General features: G+C 39.0%; 1 protein-coding gene across 3 annotated transcripts in view; it reads right to left on the bottom strand.

Moving 5' to 3' along the window:
* The window catches only part of spidr (scaffold protein involved in DNA repair), a 32,059-nt gene extending 7,957 nt beyond the window's left edge, over positions 1–24,102 (bottom strand). For 2 of the 3 annotated variants that reach the window (XM_020595652.1, XM_020595653.1), the window contains exons 1-11: positions 23,843–24,102; positions 23,326–23,487; positions 23,166–23,229; positions 21,777–21,983; positions 21,288–21,424; positions 18,232–18,467; positions 17,225–17,325; positions 14,777–14,996; positions 9,776–9,980; positions 8,554–8,801; positions 2,626–2,784 (exon numbers count right to left, since the gene is read on the bottom strand). In XM_020595652.1, coding sequence (XP_020451308.1) covers positions 2,626–2,784; positions 8,554–8,801; positions 9,776–9,980; positions 14,777–14,996; positions 17,225–17,325; positions 18,232–18,467; positions 21,288–21,424; positions 21,777–21,983; positions 23,166–23,229; positions 23,326–23,487; positions 23,843–23,857 — 1,754 coding nt within the window. In that variant the 5' untranslated portion in view covers positions 23,858–24,102. The remainder of the gene's footprint in view (positions 1–2,625; positions 2,785–8,553; positions 8,802–9,775; positions 9,981–14,776; positions 14,997–17,224; positions 17,326–18,231; positions 18,468–21,287; positions 21,425–21,776; positions 21,984–23,165; positions 23,230–23,325; positions 23,488–23,842) is intronic. The other variant, XM_020595651.1, reaches the window with a different exon arrangement.
* Positions 24,103–25,704: the final 1,602 nt, after the last annotated feature.

Genomic DNA, 25,704 nt, shown 5'->3' with positions numbered 1-25,704 from the left:
TCAAGCATGAGTAACTAACTAACTAACATTCAACATACTGTGATTTCATTCTGAGCTTATATACTTGTTTTGCAAATGTTAATGTACCTTTTGTTTTACTGCTTCAAGCTGTGGTTTGTGGTAGTTGCTTCTAGTTCAAACCTCTCCCTCCACTGTTGTAAAGCTCTGAGGACTGGATTAGCATAATCAGTACAGGTACAACTTTCTATTTTGTTGGCACACAACAAAGAACATGCTGCATCCTATGCAAATCACTCCTCCTCACCACTGTTCTTCTGACAGGGCACAGCAGGCACACAGGTGTAGTCTGTTTACAAACAAAGATACTCTGGTACTAGTTGCATGGGCCAGGGGAGGTAGTTGTGAAGCTGAAGCTAGAGAACAAGGGCAATTGATAGATTATTGCAATGACTGCAGATTCATTTTAAAGTGTTAAACATTTGGGATGTTTTTCTTTTTTTTGCTTTTCAGCGTTACTGCTTCACAACTTACTTAACAAATCTATTGGTTATGAATCTTCTGTAACGTCTTTCTAATGTTAAAATGATAAGTTTGTTTAATCTGTACTGAAACTGAAGTTGCAGTTTTTCTATTTAAGTTGTGCTTTGCTATTTCTTCGCCTGGGTGTGGTGACTTTGTGAAGTCTTACCATCATTGTGAAGTTAATCATTGAACCTCAGTGGACCTTCAGATTACAAACAGCCTTGTGTTAAAACCTGGGGCTGCATTGGTGGGGGTATGCAGCTTCAGGCACTGGTGTGACAGTCAAATGTGAGCCAGAAAGTCCAGTTTGAGCTTGAAAGTTTAGCAGATGCCAAAACACAATGTAGCTAAAAGCAGATAACGCTGCATAGTTTTCACCATGACAATTTTATTTTTCACTGTGATGACTGCTGGATAAATAGTAGAAGAATCACATTAAACTACCATTTTATTTTGTATTATAGTTTTTAGACAGTGGGGATTGATTTGTAGTTGTGGAAAGTAATTAAGTACATTTAGTCAGTAAGTTCTGTACTTAAGTACAGTTTTGAGGTATTTGTACTTGAGTATTTTCATTTTCTGCTAATTCATACATTGACTTTGCATGCATGACTTTTACTTGTAACAGAATATTTTTACATTGTGGTACCGTTACCTTTACTTAAATAATCGGAGTACTTCTTCCACTGCTGCTGGTTTGTGACAAAAGCTGAGGCAGATTCAGCTTTGCTGACAGAAGCACTACACCCCATTCAAAACAATGAGGATGTTTTATGTCTCGACATAGTGTTTAGGTTGGTCTGAACGTGACCTCACCGGTGCTGGTAGGTAGATAATTTTATCATTGGACAGTGCCAGGCTAGCTGTTTGTCCCTGTTTTCAGTCATTATGCTAAGCTAAGCCAGCTGCAGTTGCTGCCTATAGCTTCATATTTAACAGAAAGACATGAGTGGATCCAACCTTCTTATCACTCTTCCAAAACAAAGTGAATAAGTACATTTTCTCAAAAGTCAGAGGAAGGTAAAGGTATGGATTATTAGGACATGCTTAGAAGTCCAACAGTCACCATTTCTAACCTGAAAATAAATGAATTCTCAAATTATCCCAACCAGGCCCATGTGTTTTTCTGCTTGAACTAATAATGTGGCCCATGTGCAAGCACTGAAGATAGCCCATCCATCACAGTTTGACCACAGACAACCTCCAGAGACATTATAGGCTGCGGCGGCATTCAAAATACCAAGCATGTAAATATACCCCCAGCAGGTCTCTAGATGTTCCCATGTCAGTTCTTTTAACTGCTTCTAATCTGGGACCCTGACTATGGAAACTCACAAGGGACACAGAGTGTGCACCTCAGTATCATTTTACATGTAAACACAGTGGCACTGCTGGCAGGACAGCACAATCATGTTCAAATGAGCTGCAAACACTAAATTCTCATTGTAGTGTAAATGCATGTATTGATAGGGATGGGACGAGAAGACTTTTTCTCAACACGATGTGTATGATTCGGTTCAATCACTTAATTAAAAATTCAATGACAACAATGTGCGACTAGCTGTGGAATAACCCCCTTTCTAGTACCGGTCTGAATATATAAAGAGGAACCAGATATGTTGACTTATGTTCTGTTATTATTCACAAAAAATATGAAGTTGCTGGTATATGGAGGCCATACAATATAGTATATCGCTAAACAAAACGATACATAGTGACATTTTTCTACTGTGATATATTGAATTTTGATTATCCTGTCCCTAGGTATTAATGTATAAAGAGGGCATCCAGTGACAAAAACTGGGAATTTGCTGTAGTTTACAATATTGGAGATTCAAACATTCACACTGGCATTAAAGCCAGTGTGTTTGATGGTTTAGTTTAAGGCTCAGAGGCTCTGAAGTACAAAATCCTAAAGCTACCTCACTAGCATTTCATACAAGGATCTGTCTATCACAGGCATTGATCCAGGGCTGCTTTGCCAGATGGCTAAAGAGCAAGATAAGATAAGATAACCTCACACATAGCAGAAATCCATATCGCAGATTGGTACTGGTCAGTTTACCCATGGTTGTGAAATGAAATTTAGGTTAAAAGTTATCGCCATCTAGCTCGTAGGGACAAAGGGGTGTGTGGTCTCACCTTTCTCGAGTAACCCGCTGAACCACTTTAATGCCTCTTAACACACAGGTCTTCCCCTGCCACAACTCGCAGTACTTGTGGAGGTCGTCCTTAGAGGGCAGGATATGGAGCTGGACCACGCTGAATGTCCCGTAACTGTCCTGGACAAGAACACACAGTCTAGGGAAATACAAAAGAACAAACACCATGCAGAAAAAAAAAAAATTAAACCAATACAGTGACTACTGATTTATTAGTCACGTTAAAAACGCCCAGTAGAGTAAACAGACAAAAGTTATTTACACTGAGCGTGTATTTTTAATGACACATTTGCATAGACAATTTTTGGATGATTTTCAAATCGTTTTTTTGTTTACTAGTTTGCATTCTTGTGCTACTGTCTCCAAACACTGAGTAGCAGAACAGTGTGAAAGAAGTTTCAGCAATGTGCATGCCAGTACCAGCTTCCTCAAGCAGAAAACTACTGAAAACCACTTGTAAAAATACTGCACCGCAGCACTGCTGCTGGTCAAAACTCTGCAAGGGACCTGTAAATGTACGAGGATCATTATTTTATTATTACTAATTTTTGTTTTAATCTACTTTGACAGAAAAATACCTGGATTTTTCAAAAAAATCTGAAGATTAAAATTATTTTCATCCAAATATGTGTCACCAAACATATACAAGGTATAATTATTTTCATCATGAAAATAAAAAAAAAGTGTGGTAACCTGCACATACTGTATATGTGAGTATTACAAATTCTAGAAAATATAATGAGGCTGCATTTGGACCTTTAGGGTCTTATTATTTGAGACTGTTGCTGCTTCTGTCCACCTGTATCTTAGTGGGGCTGGATGTACAATTTTTAATAGGCACCCTCAAGAGGAACACTAAACTCATCTACAAATACTTAGACAACACGATAAATAAATGGTTCTGCTGCAAATACTCACATACATATTTGTGTTGAAAATACTATTATAATCATCAGATTCATTCATAATATTAGCATTTTTAATGAGATAAACCAATCCTTCTCTAAATGAAAAATAACGATCCATTAATACAATTAAGCAATTATAGGAATGAAACACCACTGCTCCCAGTGACACACAGTACAAGCTTAGTACTGACATTTGGAAGTGTTACTGCTTATGGCTGGTTGGACAGGCTGCCGCTGACAGAAAAGACCTTTGGCCTAGAAAGTTGTGCGGCAGTGAACTGTTATTCCCAGTGAGAGTATAGTCTGAACAGCTATAGGCTGCAGTATCCAAGTCAAGCCCAGACACAGCCCTGAGAGTAAACAGTGCAGTTCATATCCCCTGGTTAGAAAAGCAACGGCCACAGAAGAAGAAGAGGAAGGAGGAAGGAAAAAAAAAAAGGAGAGAAAGAGCATGTGCATGCATGCGCACATCCCAGATACTGGGGAAGTTTTCAGATGGTTTTCAACCACCTGATTGGGCCTATAAATGTCTTCTGTTGGTAAACATAGGGTTTGTCTTTGTTTGTTTTGCGAGACCTGGAAATAGATAACTAAATAACATTCCTAACATGACTTTTGGCGGTGTAGACAGACGTTTTAACCAGTGTTATTCTCAGTTGTTTGCTTAATTCAACAATCCAAAATCAGACCCATATAACATCTTGTTAAAACAAGGACTGCTCACCATACAAAACTAGGACAAATATTGTTTAGCGAAGGTTTTATACTTATGGAGCGGAAAACTTTAATGCATGTTCAAAGTGAACAGATCCCAGTCCACTTTCCATATATAGAGGGTATTTACCACTGCAAAGAGCAAAATCAGTTATTGACAAGTGGGGCACTTTGTCAAGTCAAGACAAGAAAATGCATCAAGAAATGTGTCAATCCTGAACAGGCAAACACATTCTTTCAAAACAAAGAAATAACACTTGCTGTACGACACCTGGACTGAGTAAAGTTAGTGTCCTACACTGAGCCCTGTCATTAAAAATAAATGAACCGGCTAAGGTTAAACTTTTTTTTTTTTTTTGCTTTATAAATGACTTGTGAAATTCTGAGAAGTGAATAAATCAAATAATTTTCTCCACTAAACAATTCTGAGTCGTTTTCTAAGAATCAACTTTTTTGAACAAGACAATATATCAATATTATTAATGAAACTGTTCACAGTGCATGTAGACCAGGGAAATAGCTACACCTTAACTTGGCGGAATGTCTTAATAACTAAATAAGCAATACTTTAGATTTTTCTCATCAATAAATCCCATGCAAAGACCAAAACCAGCCATCTAGTGAGCAGGACACTGTATAACTCACAATAAACTACAAAGCCCATGTCCATCATAATGAAGGATCATGCACTTTTAATAGTTTTTGGACAACAGTGGAGCTCTATGGTACAGAGGATTACAATAAATCTGTCTTAGAAAATACACAATACTTGTTAGTTGGAACAATTTGTCATTTTTGTCTTTAAACACATTAAATATTTGTTTAAAATATGAAATGTGGTAAAAAAAAAAAGAAAAATACTGCTACATATGCTGCACTTGATCCTTGTGAAAGATTGGATCATCTAAAAGGGAAACGAGGGTTTATGACAATAATAAGATATTAAAACTAAACAATATGACTGTGTAAAATATGAATACAGCTGCTAGTGTTTTTAGTGTAAATATACTTCTAGTGGTGCTTGAAGAAAAAAAAAAACTTGGTGTGAAATCTGATAGGATACTTGACAGATAGCTAGATAAGAGAAGGGTGATGAGTCTCATGATGGAATTGGCTTGATATAAACAATCACCACTCTATTCGGGCCCTCTGTATGGCCGTTTACAGCCCTGCTTCCTCAAACAGCAACCTCTCAGTCCCAAAACTCCTCTGCCATTGGCCCATTCTAGTTACAGGCCGTTTTCAGAATTTTGTTATTGTGAGAGATCGCAGAAATTTCTCAGCAAGTCAGGTTTTCTTCCTGGAACTGTGATCCACTGAGTCTTTGCAAACACACATACTCGTTCACACACACAGTCACACTGTGTGCACATGCACACCCATGCATAATCACATTACTTGGCAACACATAAGTAAGCGACCTGCACATTAAGAATACAGCAGAGGGAACTCATTGGTGGGGAGGATAGAGAGGCGGGATTCCTTCCTATGTGTTCTGCACCAATCAGTGAAGGCAGAGTGATAAACACGGTTGTAACAGGATCCTTGCAGCACATTGTGTTCCTTCTCCACCAAGAAAAAAAAATAATGAAATCAACTAGCCTCTCCTCACTTCCTGCAAACAGTTAATCTTCTTGTTTATTCTACCCCAAATTTACGGGAACTTAACATCTTCTTCAGGCATAAATATCATACTGGCCACGGTCCCCTGTGTGTGTTAACACAAAGCTTAAACAACAAAAGGATCAAATAAGCACACTGACCAGGGAGTGAGTCACACAGGCTGGGACACAACATGAGACGTACAAGCTGTCCTTGTCTTTTATACAGAATGAAGCCAGTGAGCTGCGCAGTAAACTTCCCTGCTGCTCTCAACAGAGAGGCATGCATCGTGGAAAAACAGTACAAGCAATACCATGTACCAAATGTTATTTCTGTGTAGCAATTCAGTCCAAAGCTTCACGTGGGAAAGTCATGAAAGCAATAAATAAAATTAAAAAAAAGAGTTATTTTATTTTAGAACCATAGTTATAGAAAAAGCATGTTGAAAAATTACAATAAAACGAATAGGCTGGACAAATAACACACTGAGGGCTTATATTTAAAATATGACTCTCTAGGTAACGTTTAAATCTGTCACCCTGATATTCTAAACTCAAGCCTCGTGATCGCCTCCTAACCTCTGCTCCACCTCCATCCTTTCACTACCAGCCAAGCCTGTTGAATCTGGTAGAGTTAGATAGAAATGGAGGAAAGGGAGGGACAGTTTCCGGTCAGAGGGTGGCGTTTGTTTACCAGCTGCAGAAACAGCATGGCAGGAGCAAGTGTCATGTTACGACTGCGGTCATTTAGTCACTTAGCTTGTCAGCTGACCAGGGCTCTCCTTCCTTCACCACATGGGCCCCTCCACTAACTGTGACCAATACTTTTCTTCTATTACTAAGCAAAGGACAAAAACAACAAGCCCGGGGAGGGCCAGGCAACTAAAGGTCATGCTTACTGGATGTGCTTCAAATAGAACATTCACTGATTTATTAACTGCAACAAGACCATTCGAGTACAACTCTAAGTCTTTTCAATAACACAGGACGCCCTGAACAGAGACAGTCCAATGTGGACTTGGTTTATCAAACGAGGATCAATAATTTGACATATTTAATGCTGCACTAAAAATACTTTTTATATCAAGAATGGAAAAATAACCAGATAAAATGTCAAAGGTGTTGCTCATCGTGACAAACCCACACATCATTATCAGCCAACTCTGCAGTTCCCATGAGCTCTACAGAGTATTTTAGTCTTCTGGCTCATTATGTTGGTTTTCTGATCCAAAAATTTACTTTTGTGGTTCACTGCAATCACTCTCATCTGTACCATTTTTAGTCACAGTAGGCAGCCATTTTAAACGATAATCCCTGATACTACACAATACCTGCCCAGCACCGCACAGCAGACAACACACTCTTAGAGACTAGCTGGTGAACATAGCAGAACATTTAGAAGCTAAAGAGGTCAAGGTCAAGGGTTTATTGTCATACGCACTGTGAGGAAATGTGTTTCCCTGTACAATGAAATTCTTACTTTGCCGTCCACACGAACGCCACACAATACAAGTGAAATATAACGCAGATACATAGGTAACACAAAGAGACAGATATCCCACAGCAAAATAAATGTGGGATGTGTAAATAAGCAACTGTTTGCTAACAAATGTGCCACATGTATAAGGTGAATGCAGTTTTAAAATAAAAGTGAATTTCTACTGCTCAATTTCTCAGCTAATCGTTGGGTCTATAAATAGAGCCCACAGTGATGTCGTCTTCTGGCCTCGTTTTATCCAATCACCCCAAAGATATCAGCTTCACTGCTTATCCAGTGGGGGGTAGTGGAGGGCTGGAGCCGATCCCAACTGACACTGGGCGAGACACGGGGTACACCCTGCTAGTCTAACACAGGCAGTTTACTTTCAAGCATGACAAAGAAAGGCCTTAAGAATAGTCACATTTGAGAAGCTGGAACCAGAGAATTGTTTGGCTGTTTTTGCTTAAAAGTGTCTTCAACTATTATTCGATTATCAAAACAGCAGCAAATAATTTTCTGAAGAATCAGAAGAAAAACAAACACTTAATCCACTAATTGTTTCAGCTCCATAAATTCTTTTTTTTCAGTGAATGTTAATAAAAAATACCAGCTCTACTTTCAACCAAACCAAAGCTAGAAGAAATCTGACTCTATTACACACAACTGTACATTTTTGTAATGCTTAGACTAAAAGAATTGACATTTTTACATCCATATAAAATATTCAGGTGGTTTTCATTAGAGCATTAAGGTAAAAAAAAAAAATCTATTGCAAACATGTTCCAACCAGTGGAGTGCGAGTGGGCACCACTTCAACTTTGGCTTCCTGGTTCACGAGATTCTGAAAACATCATGCTGTCTTTCTTGACAGTTGGCTCACAGAGGAGCTGGATTCAATTAGAAATGTTTGTGTCCTTTGTCAAGCAATGCCATATGGTTGGAGACGACGTGAGCACTTTGTGGAGCCTGCTGCGCTATGAACAATAGCTCAACCACTGAGATACACTGTGTCACCAAGGCAAAGTATGCAAGGCCTGAGACTAAGGAAACCGGCATTCAATTTTAACAAACTGAGAAATTTATATTGTGAGAGACAAACATACACCGCAGATAAAATGTGATTCATTTTTTTATGTCTCTCTTGGCATTAAGTGACAAACCAAAGGCCTCGCTGGGCTGCCAATTACCAGCTTGTCCAACAGTACCTGGTTTTCCCTTTCTCTACAGGAGCAGGAGGAGCTGCGAAAGATCTGGAGGGGACTCTGGGCTTGAAGATTGACACAGGAGAGCTGTCAGGCAGAGGAATGGAGTAAACCCTCTGGACCACCACCTCCACATCCTGCCCCACAGAGCCAGCCTGGCCCAGTCCTTCAATAGCTTCCAGGAGAGATAGGCAGTGTTTTTTCAAAACTCCTGAACCTCTAAAACTACTGAGAGCAGCAGAAAGATCATCCTGCAGGGAAGGAAACGGAAAAAGGCTTACTTTACAAAAGTTATGTATAGCACTGGAAACAATTTGTTGATTTACAAATTAGCCAACTGGCAGAAAACTAGCAATTTTGTTAATCAATTAAACAGTCATTTTTATGCAAAAATATCTAAATTTCACTCTTTTCAGCTTTTCAAATATAAAAAATTGATTATTTTATAGTCTTGCCTGTCATTAAACAGAGTATTTTTGGCATTTGATTGTTGGACATGCAAAACAAGAAATCAGAAAATGTCACAGTGGGCTTTGGAAAATTTGAAACAATTTCTTGACATTTTAGAGACCAAACAATGAATATATTAATCAAGAAAATAACAGATTCAATAGCAATTAATACAACCCTTAACCGTGCAGGCACTTAAATTCAACAACAAACTGGCTGCAGCACATCATTCAACTGTTTGTATGTGCTCAAAGCAAACAAATAATCAGATTTATGGAATCAAACATTCATGTAAACTAAAAACTTATGATACTGCTACAGCAAAGCCCGAATACACTCGCAACTGACTGATGTGGGTTGGATGCTCCACTGAGGCCATTTATTTTCCTTTGTATAATCATACTGTAAAGTGAACCCAATGAACCCTGTGGCAAAGCAGTTGCATCTGTGATTTAACAACTAAGAGCTTGAGAAGCCAAGTAAAATGAGCCTCCTAGTGTACGCTGATAGTTTTTATAGACCTAAATGACTAAAACCAAGAAGAACATTATCCTGCACACGGCATACTGTAGCTATTATTGCATCACTGGCTGGGTTGTTTTTTTTTGTCCTATAGTAATTGAAGGTGTGCTCAAAGTGAGTGACAGAGTTTAAGAGGTACAAATCAAGATTTAAAACTTTTCCCCTAAAATATATGGTGCCAAATACTATGCATTTTGAACTGGAAATCAAATGTAAGGAATTTTTTATTCTAATGATATCAAAGCATACAGACCTGTTGGACACTGTTCTCCTCTGTGGTCCTGCATACATCCAGCAGTTCAAATGTTTTACCCAAATAATATGGCATGCACCTCCTTGCAGAGAGCAGGCCTCTTGGGACGGACATGTTTGCAGGTTTGGAAGCAGAGAAGACTTTCTGGCTGAAGTGTGTGTTCAGAATTATATCACAACTGAAGCCCTCTATAGAAAGACTTTGCCTGCAAAGAGATAAAGTCAATCAGTTTTAGATACAGGGTGTAGCAGCGGTTTCAGTGTTTTTTTGTATTCTACACCTCAACTCTGCACTCTTACAGCAGGACCCAAAGGACTGAGTTTGGAACCTTGAATTCAGCATGATATTAAACATTCACAAGGTGTTGGGCAATATTAAACTGTTTGTGCTGTGATTGTGTTGATAAAAAGATGCAAAAACTCAGATTTTACATTAAATAGAATAGGCTGTTGCACAAACACGGGGGGGCTGACAGCTCCAGACTGTTTGAATGTCAAACTCAGATAAGGTACCAACCACCTCCGCAGGTCTGTTCACTGTGTACCTCCCAGCACCGAGTACAAGAATGTTACCCTCCTCCAAGGCAACTTAAAATATATAACGGATGTACTTGTCCTCTTTTACTGAGGTAACTGATACATTTTCCAGGTAACTGAGGTTCTGAAAAAGCAACACCTCACACAGTCAACTTCACTGAGAACACTTTCCAAATGTGACATCATATGTGGAAAAACACGACACCACACAATCAAATAAGTTGAAAATTTGCTGATGAAAAACACCTAAAAACACAGGCTGTTGACATGTGACCTGAAATGCTCTTGTGCTACTCTTTAAATGTTAACCGTTACCAGCCTAGATTACATTCATGCATGTGCCAAGAAAGAGATGCTGAACCTCTCCTTAAAAAAAAAAAAAAATTCTGGTCAGGTTTAGCACATCCACACAAAACAACACACACCTCGGTGGTACCGAGGCTAACAAGAAATAACCTGAATAGCAGCCAAATAATTAGAAGGCATGTTGTTAGCGTTTCAGTTTGAGTTACGACTTAATTTTTTCCATATGTGAAATGGATAACAGTGTGATGATGGCTTATCACTCCCTCAGAGCCAAGCACACTCTGTGACTGGAACTGCCATACATGTTGCAGCCTGTCTCAGACCTGTGGTGACAGTTGAAACAGGGAAATCAATCACAGTTAAATGATTAAAAATATGATTTGTTTGGCTGTACAAAGAAAACACGAAGGGAGAAGATAATTTAGAAAACAAATCAATATATACAGTCCACCCATCTGCTAGTTTTAGTTACACCTAGCTGAAACAAAATGTGCTCCAATGGGACCGTTGCAAAGGATATATTCAGTTTTGGTTAAAACTGTTAAACACAGTTGTTGTCATTTTGTTGTCTTATTAGATGGCATTGTGTAAATACTGCATCCTTTACAAATCAAATGCATGCATATTTGTCAGCAATTATACCTTTCCCTATTAAGATACATTTTATATTAATATTATACTGTATGTTATATAGTTGCTAAACTTATTAAATAAAACTTAGACATTTGTTTAGAACTGTAAAATACTGAAATGTTTATATACTGCTTACAAATGCTACATAAGGTGACTTACAGTAAAAGGCTAACGATAAATTAAATACTGGGTCAGCCTAACGCAATTTTAAACTGCCATTTTCAGCACTCTTAGCTTGTGATATACTTGTAAAACTCTACTGTTATTTAACAACTAAAACCTTTTTGCCAAATTCATTGATGAAGTACATTTGATCAAGTGCTTAAGAACAACAGACCTGTGAAAACCCCGTACTATGATTAAGTCTGATAGCACCTTTTGCCAGTAAAACATGTGAGGAGATGATTCATCAGACAAAGTCTAGTCTTAGTAGAGCAGAATGTACTCCTGACAAGAACAGGTACACGGCCGGTACAGGAAGTGCAACCCCATTGTGAACAGGTGTGTGGGTAGCTGTCATCATCAGACAGGTAGCCAGGTTAAGGAGTGGCCCTGGCTGCTGGCGTCACAGCTGGCAAGTGAATAATCCCTGCAGGTATTTCCGTTCAGGCCTCAGCCCACTCATGACAAGGTGTGGGAGCTGGGAGGAGTCAACCTACACAGTGCTGGAATTAAGGGGGATGGGGGGGGGGGTTTCACACAGGAAACTCATAAATGGAGTTTTACCAGATGTACCGATGCCATAAACTCCAGTTTTTTTTCCTTGTTGGCCTGTTATTTAGCTGTAAAACCTAGATTAACTGATATCTCTCCAAGGAATTTTAAGGTTGTCATCTGCTTTTCTTGGTTATGAGTGTTTCTTTTTATGATTTAAGACTTTTTATTAAGTCAAAACATTGATTCATTTCAAATAAAAACCAAATGCAGTAACTTCTGATAGTAATTTGCACAAACAAAAGAGGATTTATGGATGCATGCTCACATGTAATGTAATTCTTTGAAAGAGTGGGTGTGATTTAAGAAGGCTCTACTCTATCTTGTAATTTCAGGAACAAAACACAACAGGGAAGGAGAGGTGCTAAAGCTAAAGATACTCTCAAACCACCATGTGTTTTCAATCTCAGCTCTTTGGCTTCCTGCACTCTGCTCCCAAATTCTCCAGAAAATAATCCTGTGTTTTTTCCCTAGCTTGCTGGAAATGACCTAACCACTGCCAGGAAGAGGTATGTGAAGCATTCCCTGGAGCTGTACGTGACGTCAGAACGCAGAGGAGGCCCCTGTGCTTCCGCCAGCCTGGATATTCCAGATCACACTCAACCCAAACTCCCAACAGCTGCAGTCAACTTCTGCTGCCTCGATCCAAGTCCTAAACAATCGTGAAAACACACACAGTTCCCCCCTCTAAGCCTCACTGCTCTGCATGGGAGGGACTGCTCCCCACATCTGGGCTGTCAGTGCTTACTATTGGGAACAGAGAACAGTATGGTATGACATCCACAATTTCTTTTTTGTTTTTAAATAACGCAGCAAAATGTTTAAAGTACATATTCATGTGTAGCATTCCATCTTTCAGATTGCCTACTCAGCATTATTTTGACATCCTGTTACTCTTTATTTTGCACGTACTGAGTCAGTTTTGTATTGGGTAACTACTTGTAACAGTGTATTTTTTAGCTGTTTTTGATCGCCTGCCAATACAAAAACAAGGAAATGTAAGAAAGGCTTCAGACCAAAATAAAATTCTGTTTTCACAGAAGTATGGCACCCTAAATCATGTTCTGAGCCAAACACAGATAACTTGTTGTAACTTAAAACAATTATTCAGTCAGTCAACAGAAAATGAATCAAAAACTATTTTGATAATCAGCTGAATAGATTTTCATTCAACAGCTTGGGAGAGTCTTCTCCTTGGAGGTTTTTTTTTTTTATTTCAGTGGTGACTCAGTGGTTGTTTTGAGACATCATCTTAGGTTTGTGACATGCATTCTTCTCCATTTTCAGGCACGTTTTAAATGTCAGATTGTTCAGAAATCGCAGCAGAACTCTCCCCAGAGACAAATAATCCTTCTTGCTTTATCTTAAAAAAAAACAAACACAAACATTTTTCTACAGTTGGTGCATAACGGCTGCCAATTTCAGACCCTGACAGCTGCTGTGCAGCTCAAAATATGCAAATCAAACTTCTTGTGCGTCCATAAAAAACAGCTAAATGTGACTGACGGCCTCATTACGTAAGACACTTTAATATCATTAAATGTCTCTCTGCTTTGAATAATAATTTGCATCTATGTTTTCCCCCCAAAATGTATATTTAAATATCTAAAATCCATGAATACACAAAAAATTTTTAATTTAAGAAGTTTAACTTCTTGACACAAGATGTCTCCTACTCCACCAAAAAGTCAGTTCTCAGTGTGTGCACACTGGATGTTTCAAATTTCCATATTAAAAACAGACCTCAAGCATCAGACCCTGCACACACATCATTCTGCACAGTGAGGGTCAAACATTCAGGTAAAGTCATAATAAGCAAACCGTATTTTTAAAATGGGGGACTCTAACATGTAACATATATTCAGAGGTTAGGTCAACCGAATATATTTACATCATTGACGGAATGTTTTTAATAATGGAAAAATCTGAAGGCCGCCTGTCATTTTGACTGATAAGAAAACAGAGGGCAATTTACCCTAACCTAACTTGAAGTAAGGCCACTAAAAATTCCAATAATTGGTATGGTGTTCATGAAAAAGAGGAACTGATGCGGTGGATGAAGGACAACTGAGACCGTACTCAACGCATCTCAATATTCGGGAGCTGACAGTGCGTTGAACAGCCATGGACTGGAGGCCACGGAGCGCGTCTGGGATGGATCAGAGGGGTGTAGCTGCGCTTCTGGTGCAGAAGGAGCGCGTGTTGCAGATTCCTCCCAGTGAAGTGAGTGTCTCAGGATTGGGAAATCCCATGTTCAGAGCAGCTTCTAATCACTTCCCAAGAGAAATGCTCTCTGACTTCAAAATGTTTGGCTGCAGTGGAGCTGGCAAGTCCAGTCTCCAGTGCGACAGCAGAATACGGGTTCAGCTTTCAGATCTAAATTATAACTGGTGTGAGAAATCGTCTGTCCGAAGACGTAAAGCCTATTGACAATCGCCTCTGCAGCAGTTCAATTCAGTTAGCCAAACTTTGTGTAAATGGGTTATTCATATTGTAATGGTAATTGTAAAATTGCAGTGTTAATTTTTGGTTGTTTATGCTGCAGCGTTTTTAGTGGCCGCCGCCGTCACTGCTGGAAAAAAGCCACGAGTTGACACGAAAAGTGGCTGCACATTAGTTTATTCCGTATATTTATTATTTTAAAAAAAATTATAAAAATTAAATGCTATTAAACAGGCCATATCTTGTCATTAAAAAATGAAAATTAAACCGATGGGTAATAATACATTTTGACAGAATTTTTATGACCCTGTCTGTCAAAATGACAATGAAAATTTCTAGCATGACCTCTGCATATATTGCATCCTCTCACCATGGTGGGTATATGTGGATGATATCTCCAGGTGAAGGAATCAGCTGGGCTGCGGTCTCTCTGCTGAATAACACCAGCACACGAGCTCTCTCCTGGGAGACAGTGTGGCTGTATTGGTGGCCCTCTGTGGACAGCTGGTAGTGCTCACAGTGCACCAGTTGCATGTTGCATTCCTCCTGAACCTCCAGCACCTCCAGCACCAGCACGCCAGGCCTGTCCACTGGAGAGCAGAGCAACAACAACACAGATGTTGAGTGTGTGTGTGTAAACATTGTATTCATGCTCTCACGAGCCCCTTTTACATGGAGATTGCGGCAAACTGCCGGTGTGCGTTGACCCTTCTTCAAGACCTGCTTTTCTTTTTTTTTTATTGAAGCCCCCTTTACACTGAACATGAAACCAGCCAGGAAACTGCCGCTCCTGTGTTCATTTTACACAGCTGCCAGAATCCCAGTATTAAAGGAGTAATACTTTTCATGACATCCAACGGTCTCCCTGTACTTGGCAGCCAATGACTTTTCATTTTGAAAACAAAACAAATGGGCTGTTATCTGTTTTTGTTTGATATATTTATAAATGGAAATCAGGAATTACAGTACTCTGTGCATCCAGTTCCAACCGTGTCCGTCTGGGCTCCACTCTCGCGCGCGCGCACACACACACACACACACACACACACACACACACACACACACACACAAGATGCACAGCAGAACAGACAAAAGCATGCATTTTGGCTGCAATCACACAAAACTCTTCCCACAGGGTTGTGTAAAGGTGTAGGTGTGTTTATTTCTGCTTTAGAACATAGCCAAAATTAATCACCAAATAACATTTTAATTATGTTTCATTTTGACTCGCCGACGCGCCTCTCTCTGACTCATGTGGACCTCTAGCCCACCCCATTCACATTTGTCCCGTTTATACAGGGGGTGGGGCAAACTCATCTCAGCAAAAAAAAAAAAAAAAAAAAAACAAACAACTACCTCTCACTGCAGCATTTTAGAGGGTCAACACTGACCCCCCATGCCAGTACTGCACCTTTTATACAGAAAAGAGAGGCAGAAAACTGAAGGAAAACTTTCTAATGGGACTCCTTATGCATTATGAGAGTAATTCACTTTTAGCATAAAAACAATTTCTACACTTTACTGCATATCTATGAAGCTGTAGCCGACTCAGGCTGAGCTGGATACGAAAGAGTAAATCCTGCTGGGTAAGTGTGTAAATATGTGGAATTTTACCACGGTGATGACTGTGTATTTGGCCCATACAATAAAGGCAACAGAGATAATTAATAAGAGCAAAACAAGAAAATGCCCTGAAGCTATAAATCCAAACGAGATAAGACAGAAACCTGGCTGCACATAGCCTAAATTTTGTGTGCAAAAGTGACTGCACTGATTTGTAACTGTGCAGCATGAGAGTTCAGTGTCATTGCAGGTTAGTGTCTGTGTATGTTAACAATCCCTGAGAGTGGCCAGAGGGGGGACTCTTAATACAATAATAGGTCACATCAAGGGACTTGCTAAAAAGCTGTCAAGTGTTAAAATGCATTTGTCAAAAATGATTTTTAAGTGCTTCATTTGTGCATTTAGGTCCCAGATCACAAAATCATCAAAGGAAACTTGGGCAGCAGGCCAAAACTGAGGCAGACATCTTGACCTATAATGATGTAACAAGTTGTAAGCAGAGCATTATGTCAGGGAACAACTTAAGAACTCCTACATGTGCATGTATGAGTGCTCTTACATCATACACCGAAAGTACTACAACAAAGACAAACACGTGTCCTATAACAGTATAATCCAGTTGGGTAACACTGTTATTGTTAAGAATGTGCCAGGAAACAGGACAGTTTAAAATGAAAAAACATTCTGCCGAATTTAATATATATAAAAAAAACAAACATGTTATTGAGGAAAGTCATCTGACTTTAATGCACTGAAAGCCCTACATAAACAGGAGCAGTTTTTAAGCAAAAAAAAAAAACATCAAACTTAAATGAGGCTGAGTCAACAAAAACACTTTAACCCTTTGTTTAACTCTTTACACCAATCAAACCAACAACTGACCACAGATTAACCTGGATCAGGTGGGTGTTTTTTTTTTTCCACAATCAACTGTCACTTTTAGGGCTCTGCTTGTGTCCTATTACATGGAGATATTTAAAAGCACAAAAAAAGAACACACGTGGTTTAGTACACCGTGGAAAGGAAAAAAAAAAAGTACAACAGGCAAGCAGCTTCCTGTCACCTACTTCTTGAGTTCACAGTTCAGAGCCACAGTGATCACCAACGTAAAAACCAAGTCACGCCTGCTTACGGAGGACTTCATCCCACTCACAAACCAAAGTTCACTGCTGAACTTGGACGTGATTCAGAAAAGTGCCTGTGCAAGATGTGGACGTACCCTGGATACATCTTAGGTTTATCTGATGTGGATTACCTGCTGTCACTGAGGTGTTAGAGATGGACTGGTGTCTCCAGAAGCTAATAGCTGACCTCTGTCTGCACTGGAGTCGATTCAACCTCTCTGCCAGACCTCCACTGTGCAGCAAACACACACAAATAAACACACAAAGGTAGATGATGTTATGTAATAAACTCACACGGCACACACAACCTGAAGAAAAGCACATGCGGAATTGTTTATTTCAAAAGGAAAAAATCATTTTCTGATGCAGACAAGCTGTCGAAGACAACAGATAGCCATCTGTCAGATTTAGTGGGCTTGGAGATGGAAATGACATTTAGCACCCACATCATGACACCAGGTGTCCCTTTCATCATCAGTTCTGCTGTGGAAACATTGCCACCAAAGTCTGTCACCTGGCAGAAAGCAATATGTCTCTCTACTTTGATGCTATTGTGAAGCAATAAACTACAACACCTGATATACAGTACCCTACCTAGTCACTTTGCTCAAAACAGAGCAGCCACTAACTGTACATTTATGAAGATGACAATGTTCTGCTTTTGTTACAACTTGAAGGAGTGTTACAAGGTGTCCCAGAGGTATATTGGTTGTGTTGTATTGGAATGCATTATAATGAAATGTGTTTGTAAACAGGGTGGACAAAATATTAGAAACACTTCTCAGTATTATGCAGCTCAGTTTAAACCTTCAACTTGGACAATAATCAGAGTATAGTCAGATGAATCATTCTTTGACAATGTCAATAAAAACGGAATATTATCTTTGTAAGTTTGATTTTGTGGCTGTGCTGGTATATTTACAGGTGTACTAAATAAACTGGCCACTGAGTGTGTGTAACATACAGTAGGGATACACTTATGCAGGATCATATAGAATTTAAATTTGAAAAAAGTAAACACACCAGTACTGATTTGGGTATCAAGTAGCAGATACCGAGATGCAGTATCAGAAGAGAAAAGGCGGGAGTGGTGGTACATCCCAAATGTGATTTTTAAAAACAAGAACATAACTCAAACCTTTGAAATTTCCTTTTCTTTTTGCCAGAATCTTCTGGAGTCCTGGGCGGCCTGTCAAATGCTTTCTGAGGTGTCTGCAGCATCGCCTGGGCAGATCTGACCCAGTCACTAACTGACCTGCTGCTGCCCTCACCAGTTTGGAGAGGAAAGCTCCCCGAGTCCAATCTGCTCGAGGACAAGGCGTTGCCAGCACTCTCTCCATCAGACACATAGCCTGAGATCTCTAGCTCCACCACCTAGGGATAAAATCATGAATTACTGACTCTTTAAAATAAAATTTAAAAAAAAAATGTTCTGAAATATGCCATGTTTGAATGATTTTGAGCAGTATGAATGACAGGAAATATACCACTGTATATGATATCAAATGTTTTGAATGTCCTCAGCCTTTAGTACATTGATTATGAGTCATTAAAGATTAAGTAAAACAAATAAACTCAATAGTACAATGGGTGGATATGGTACACTGACACGCTGTCAGGCAGATTAATGGAAACAAAACAATCTTTTTTGCTATATCACTGCTCACTACACCTGAGGGAATTGGTTCTCATGGAAAAATCCAGGAGAAACCTGAGTTCCTGTCATGTGCAGACAAGACCAGCATACCAGGCTCTGTCAGCCAATATGCTCTCTTATTTGAATCAACTTGACCCTGCTAGGCGACGTGCCAGCAGACGTCACACACTAACCAGCAACAGAGAAAAAGGAACACTATGTTCCTGGCCCCGGCTCAAAAATGTTTTCACTCGGCACTGAGATCATTGTAAGTACACAGCTCTGTGCAGCCTCATTCACTTGCATGTTTTCCTGAACAGACAGTAGTATAAAGATGTTTATAATCCCGCTCTGTTGACACTACCTTGACCTAGTAAAGACCTAATGTGGGGAATGTTTTGACCCTTTAAGCTTGCTGATGTTAGAGGACCCTGAAAGAGCAGCATGGAAATTGGCCATCCCCTTCAACCTTAAAATGCAAAGTAGCTCTCTCAGCTCCGCCTATCCGCCCTCAGCAATAGTACAATAACACAGAAATCTGGCAGACATACGTCAAGTGAGTCACCTCATGCATCTATCTGGAGTAATAAACTGACTTAGACTGAGATCTTCCCTCTCAGCATCCTGTTAGATCTGGTTTAATGTACAACTGGCAGTGTGTTAGCAAGCTTTATAGACAGAAAAAAAAAAACAACAACTTGGTTTCTATATTCTGCTGTTTGCATGAAATAAAGTGTGTATATAACACTGAAAAATAATGATAAATACAAGCACATAATAAATCCACTTGCTAGCTAGCGAAGTGCTATTTGAGTTAGTAAATATGCACTAATCAAATTGTCAAACTAGGACCCCAAAGAGTACATCTTTCTAGTAGGCCTCTGACCACAAGCGTCCTGTTAGGTGATTTGAATCTCGTTTGACCCTAGAGAGCTGATAGCAGCAAATTAAACTGTGACAAAAGGAAGTAGCTGGGTCTGTGGGAGTGATGTTAATCTGTTAACGGGCTTCCTTTCAACATAAAACCTGCAAACTCAGAGCTTCAAGATGCTGATTACTTAAATGCATGTATTTTATTAGGATGAATATCTGAGTATTAGTGGGCATATTATGACACTGTACTGTGATGATGCACATGATTACTGGCTTAAACCAGAGTGATCCAGCCCAAGAACATCTTCATAAACCACTATCTATAAAACCACACCACCTCACTGTTTTGGCCACATCTAGCTGATCAATTACATCTTGCACTATGTGCTGACTGAAACAAATTAAAATCTATGAGCGGATCTGAACGTGAATACACCACCTCTGTACTCCATGTACATTCTCTTCATGTCAGCCCTGCCTTTAACAAACAGAGTCAATCCAAGTCTCCAGAGAGTACAGGCGAGCCCACAAGAGATCAGCTCCACTGATAACATAAAGACTAATGAAACAGCAAGAGAACTGTGTTCAGTAAGGCACAATATTGCTTATTATCCTATGTTAGTTTCTAAACTGTCAGTAAACAGTGAAAAATGCCCATTTTCCATAACCTAACCTAAACTGACATCACTGAATGTTTTAAAAACATGTCAAGCACCAAAAACATTCAGTGCACTGCAATGTAAGACAAGTGCAAAGCAAGAAATGCTCACATTTAAGAAGCTGGACTCATCAAATGTTTGGCAGTTTTGCTTGAAAAATGAGTCAACAGTCAATAGAGAATTTTTTCTATGTTGCAGCTCTACGGTGTTTTGCCTTTCATACATTAAAAATTCTTTACACATCAAAGTGTCAGAGGATCAAAAGCAACTTCTGTCTCCATTAAGGTACAAAAGTTTCATCTTCATACATTAGCAGTCATTTTAATATCTGCTTTGGCTAAGTGAATATGTGACACTCAGCCAGTGTTTTATTGCAGCCCCAGCTTGTGAACGTTCACAGTTTGGTACATAACCTGAATCTAGAATGTGCACACAGTGCAGCACTGCTCTGAGCCTGTCAGGCATTTTAAGGATACTTGAACATGGCTGTAATACTCCACCTAGTGGAGTACTGGCTTTGTATACAATGAAAACAAGTTAAAACAACTAAAAGAACACTGTTGTGGAGACTTGTATTAAAACACAATTCTTGAAAATTATTTTACAATATATTGGGAAAAAAAAAAACATGGGCCATAAGCCTTTCAAGCAGTGCAAGTTAAAAGTAAAGCTCATCAGGTTTAATACACATAGTGAACAGAGCATGTGTGTGTCTCTGGACTCTAGTTAATGCTCATGTATACTCCTTAGATAACTGCACACACTGACAGTCAACTAAACACTTTTAATAAAAAAAAAAAAACTATGGTCATATATTGGTCTAAGGAGTGTACAAAGGTGTATAGCTCCACCTAGTGTCACCTAACATAAATAACACCCTTGAGAAAATGGATGTTATATTGCCTACAGACCAGTGTGCATCATCCGTTTCTTTGACTAATGCAGATCCTAATTTTGATCTGATGCAGGTTATAATGATTACCTTGAAGCAACAGAAAGAATCAGAGTTAAGTGCAGTTCACTTACATTTGTAGGTTTAAGAGGGAAGTCCTTTGGCTTTTCATCAGAGGACTCACAGTCAGAGATTTGCTGCTCATCGTCCTTCTCAACATCTTCCTCTGATTCATCCAGATCACTGTCTGTGTCTATTACAGGAAGGTCATCTAAAGAAATAAAAACATATTACAAGGGAAACAAAGGGTTTATAAATCAGTCAGCTGAGGGAAAATTAATCAGCAACTGTTTTGATATTATAGAATGTTTTATTATTTTCTTTTTACAAGGATTTCCTGCTTTTATTTGTCGTAGGTGGCGTTAAATATGTTTGGGTTTTGAACAGTAAAGCTGGACACACACTGTGCAGTTTTATTTGTCCTGTACATTGTGGGTAACTGACACTACATGTAGTATCTGATGAGAACTTAAGGTCAGCTCGATTGTTACAGAAAAACAACACAGTTAGAACAAAAGAATATGTCCCACCCTAAATCAGCAGGTCACAAGTAATATGTTTACCTTTCTCAGTGCTGAGCATATGCAGTGCTCTGGTGTAAGACTGAAATGGAGCCTTGGGTCTTCCTGGTCTCTGAGGATGCTGTTGCTTCAGTGCCGCAGCTCTGGCAAGATGCTGCTCCTGGGTCTCATCGTCGGATTGTTCGTTGTCACTGGAGCTCCACGCAATGTGCACTTGCTCCTCGTTAATGTGAACAGTGCTGGTCTGAGCTGGGCAAACATGCACAGACATAAAGCTAAAGGCATTCAAGAGCTTTCATTCCTGAGTGTGCCCTACTTTTTACTTTTCCAAACAGTAACGTTAATTCCAACCAAAAGGAGCTTAATTTTAAACTGAAAATGTTCTATTTGAATCAGGGACTATTTATCATACAGTAGTAAACATGAACACAAGTCTGCCCAGATAGTCAATGCCAGCTTTCAGCTGTTTGCAAGTCTCCACCAGACTTACAAACAGCTTCATTCACCAGGCTGTGAGGATGTTGAACACTGTTCACTACCTCCCCCCTCTCCCCCTGGACCATAACCCACCACAGAACATAAAAAGATATAAAAAGACTACCCCTGCTCTTGCACAAATTCAGTACATTCCCCCTTTTTGTTATATTATAGGTAAATCTGCTGCTGACTGTTGTGGAAACAAACAAGCAAACAAAAAAAAAAAACTACCTCTGCTGTTTTACCTTCTGTTATATTATATGTAAATCTGCTGCTGACTGTTTATTTTGCCGGGATATCTGCTGCTGTTAGTCATTTGCAATACTGTCTATGTATACCTCATATGCTATTTGCACCTCATCACCAACACCCTGGTGATGCTGAACCATCTGACAATCTCCTATTATTGTTTTGCACTACTGTCACTGACTGTACACTGTTTTGAGTCACAGTTTATTGGCTGTACCAATTACGTCAATCCAGGTCTTATTCTGTTCTATTTTTATTCTATTTTAGTTCCTAAATGCTATGGCACCCAATATTAGGTGACAGAGAAACGGTACTTCAATTTTCTGTATGCCCAGCACATGTGGTGAATTGACAATAAAATCCTTGAACATGAACCTTGACAATTTCTGTTATCCCCATTTATCCTGAAGAGGGTCGCCCAGCTGACATTGAGCGAGAGGCCGGGTACACCCTGCATTTTTTGTTATCTTAACACGTTTATTCTGTAACAAAAACGTATTGAGATTTGACACCTGGCTCTAGGGAGGAAAACAGCTTTTTGGTCAGCACAAACAAATGAGAATTCATAAAAGGTTTGGACATTATAATGCTCGCAGTTCATTTGAAATGCTAAGAAACCCACAATATGATTACAGTGACTTATCATTTGTTCAGTCATAGTAACCACTGCACTGGGCAATGTAATCAGTCTGAACAACTAATTACCTAGAGCAGGGATCTGTGTGGATTTTCTTATGGCAGACAATTTCCTTCGTGATGACTTGTGGTTCTGCAACAAAAACAAAATTTTCTGTCAGCCTTGTCATTTCACTTATCATCTAACTACTGTTACTGTCCACAGAAGGCTAAAATACACTTTATCTACCTTGATCACCGGGGTGTCCAAAAAACTGTCTCCACGCTTCTCCCAACTCCTGGCTGAAGATACGGATGAAAGTGATGATGGCCCTCTCCCAAGATTTTCGACACCATTTTCGGCATCATCCGGAAAGAAAACGCACTTTATATCCTTACAGTACCTTTTGCGCTACAAAAATATCAATAAAAAGGAAAGATGGCCCAAGGTAAGACGTTTGTCGTCACTATACGACACTAAATAAAACTAGAGGCTTGATGGTTTACTGATGCTGACTGTATGATAGTTTTACCGGGGTTCACTGTAACATATGCATCACAAACACTACTGAATAACGTTAATTGTGCCGTTGTGTTAATATTTAAAATATAAATCTAGTAATACTTGACTGACAGGTTCACTCAACTCATCTGTGGGCGGATAACGTGGGTTGCTAAAGCTAACTAGGCAATGAAGTTAGCGTTAGGTAACTGCCTAGCAAGTCAGCTAACGCTAGCTAGCAAATAACATCAAGCGGGTTTCTTACCTTCCTGGAAGCCATAGCGACAGAATAAAGTAAATGTACGGCACTGCTGTTGTTTACACAACATCATAAAATTAAATACGTTTGGTCAACCCATCCCTGTAAGGTTGCGGCTTGCCTGATGCCAAGTTACCCCTCTCGTTTGGTTTTCATATAAAGCTAACCAACACGAATACCAGTCTTGTCGCGGTTACACAATCTAAAAAGGGGTGTGTTTGATTTTCAACAGCGTGTACCGGAGGCAGGCGGTCTATCTGTGTTTGGGTGTTTTTCATTCAAAGTAATGAACAGTTTCCAGTGATGAACTACATACAGTACATTCAAGAGCTCAGTTGCAATTTTGAGGTAGTAAATGTCTACATTATTTGTCAGGTTCTCAGCTTTTTGTGATTTTTCATACGTCTACTTCAATACGTTGTTCGTTACAATTAGAAATCCTACGTTCAAAATTTTATTGGTGAAAGTAACGTTAGAGAAGCATTGCCTCTGAAATATCAAAAGGTAAAATACTCATTACACCGAATGGCTCCAACAATGTTTTACTATTATTGGCTTTTAATGTCTTAACATCTAGGCTCAATCTTATGGTAAGTTGTTCAAAGTGGAGCTAATTTTAAGTACTTTTAAAATCTGCAGAGTTGCCAGCTACCTCAAATTGCACTTAACTACCATACTTGAGTAATGTACTTAGTTACTCTGCACCACTACAATTTAGATGGAAGTATTGTACATCCTACTAACATCCAAGTTAACTTTTCAGATTGAAATATTACTTATAAAACACTTGAAAAATCTAAAATGCAGAACATTTATTTGCAGCCATATTTTGTAATGTGGTAGTAGTGCTTTTACTTAATTAAAATCCTTGCTAACTTATCTCTTCCCTTCTTGCAATGGTGCCTACATGTGAAGAACATATGTAAGCAGGTTTGTTAAATAGATCACCTAATGAAATACTAACTGTTAACATTCTCTTTAGTGGAATATGTTGTTTCACTATAAGGACAACCTCCTACCTCTAATATAAATAGGGGAAAACACTATCAAACCATTAGTTTAATACATAGATTACTGATAGTAAATTAATATTTCTGTTCCCCTAAACCTGATCAGTTGACTGTTGAATTGTCATGTTGGAGTGACATAACAACCCTCCCATGGACTCAAAACTAATTTTATTACAGCAAATCCATCCAAATCTCAACATCTTTCAAATAGCAGGTTAAACATACAAAAGCTCACTTAACATACTTGTTTTTTTTTTTTTTATTAAATATGTAAAAAGCAGATCAAGTTATTCACAAATACAGCTGAATGCAAACATTTGCATCCCCTTACTTTGAAATGGTTAAAAAAAAAAAAGTTAAACATTTCTCATCAACATAATATTTAACGCATATTCAGATAGTACAAATGTTCCTTCATCAACGGAAATAACAAAAATGGCCAGGGAGTTTATAAAGAGAAAGTTAAAGTAAAATAATGAAAATAATATCAGTGCAAAAGTTTGCATTTCCCATTATGAAATGTTCTTTAATACTTTATTTGTCCTCCGTAACCTCCACCAACCTCTTTGGATACCCTCTGAACAGCATTTGTATCTTTTCAGGTGTAATTTTAACCCACTGTTCATGGCATACTTGTTCCAAATCTACCAGATTGCTTGGTTGTCTGCTATGTACAGCTCTATTCAAATCGACCCACAGGTTTTCAGGGATACTGTAACTGAAAGATGCACTAGGAATCTAGCTTGAGAGCTACATAAGAATACAAAACATTTAGAAGGGGACCTGACAAAGTCCTTAGAGGCACCTAGAATACAAGTCCACATCTTCACAATCAAGTGGGTTGCACAAGTCTGGAGT

Source organism: Monopterus albus, unplaced genomic scaffold (assembly GCF_001952655.1).
Source record: "Monopterus albus unplaced genomic scaffold, M_albus_1.0 scaffold28.1, whole genome shotgun sequence".
In the NCBI taxonomy this organism is placed as follows: Eukaryota; Metazoa; Chordata; class Actinopteri; order Synbranchiformes; family Synbranchidae; genus Monopterus; species Monopterus albus.
This window is presented reverse-complemented; position numbering and strand designations above follow the sequence as displayed.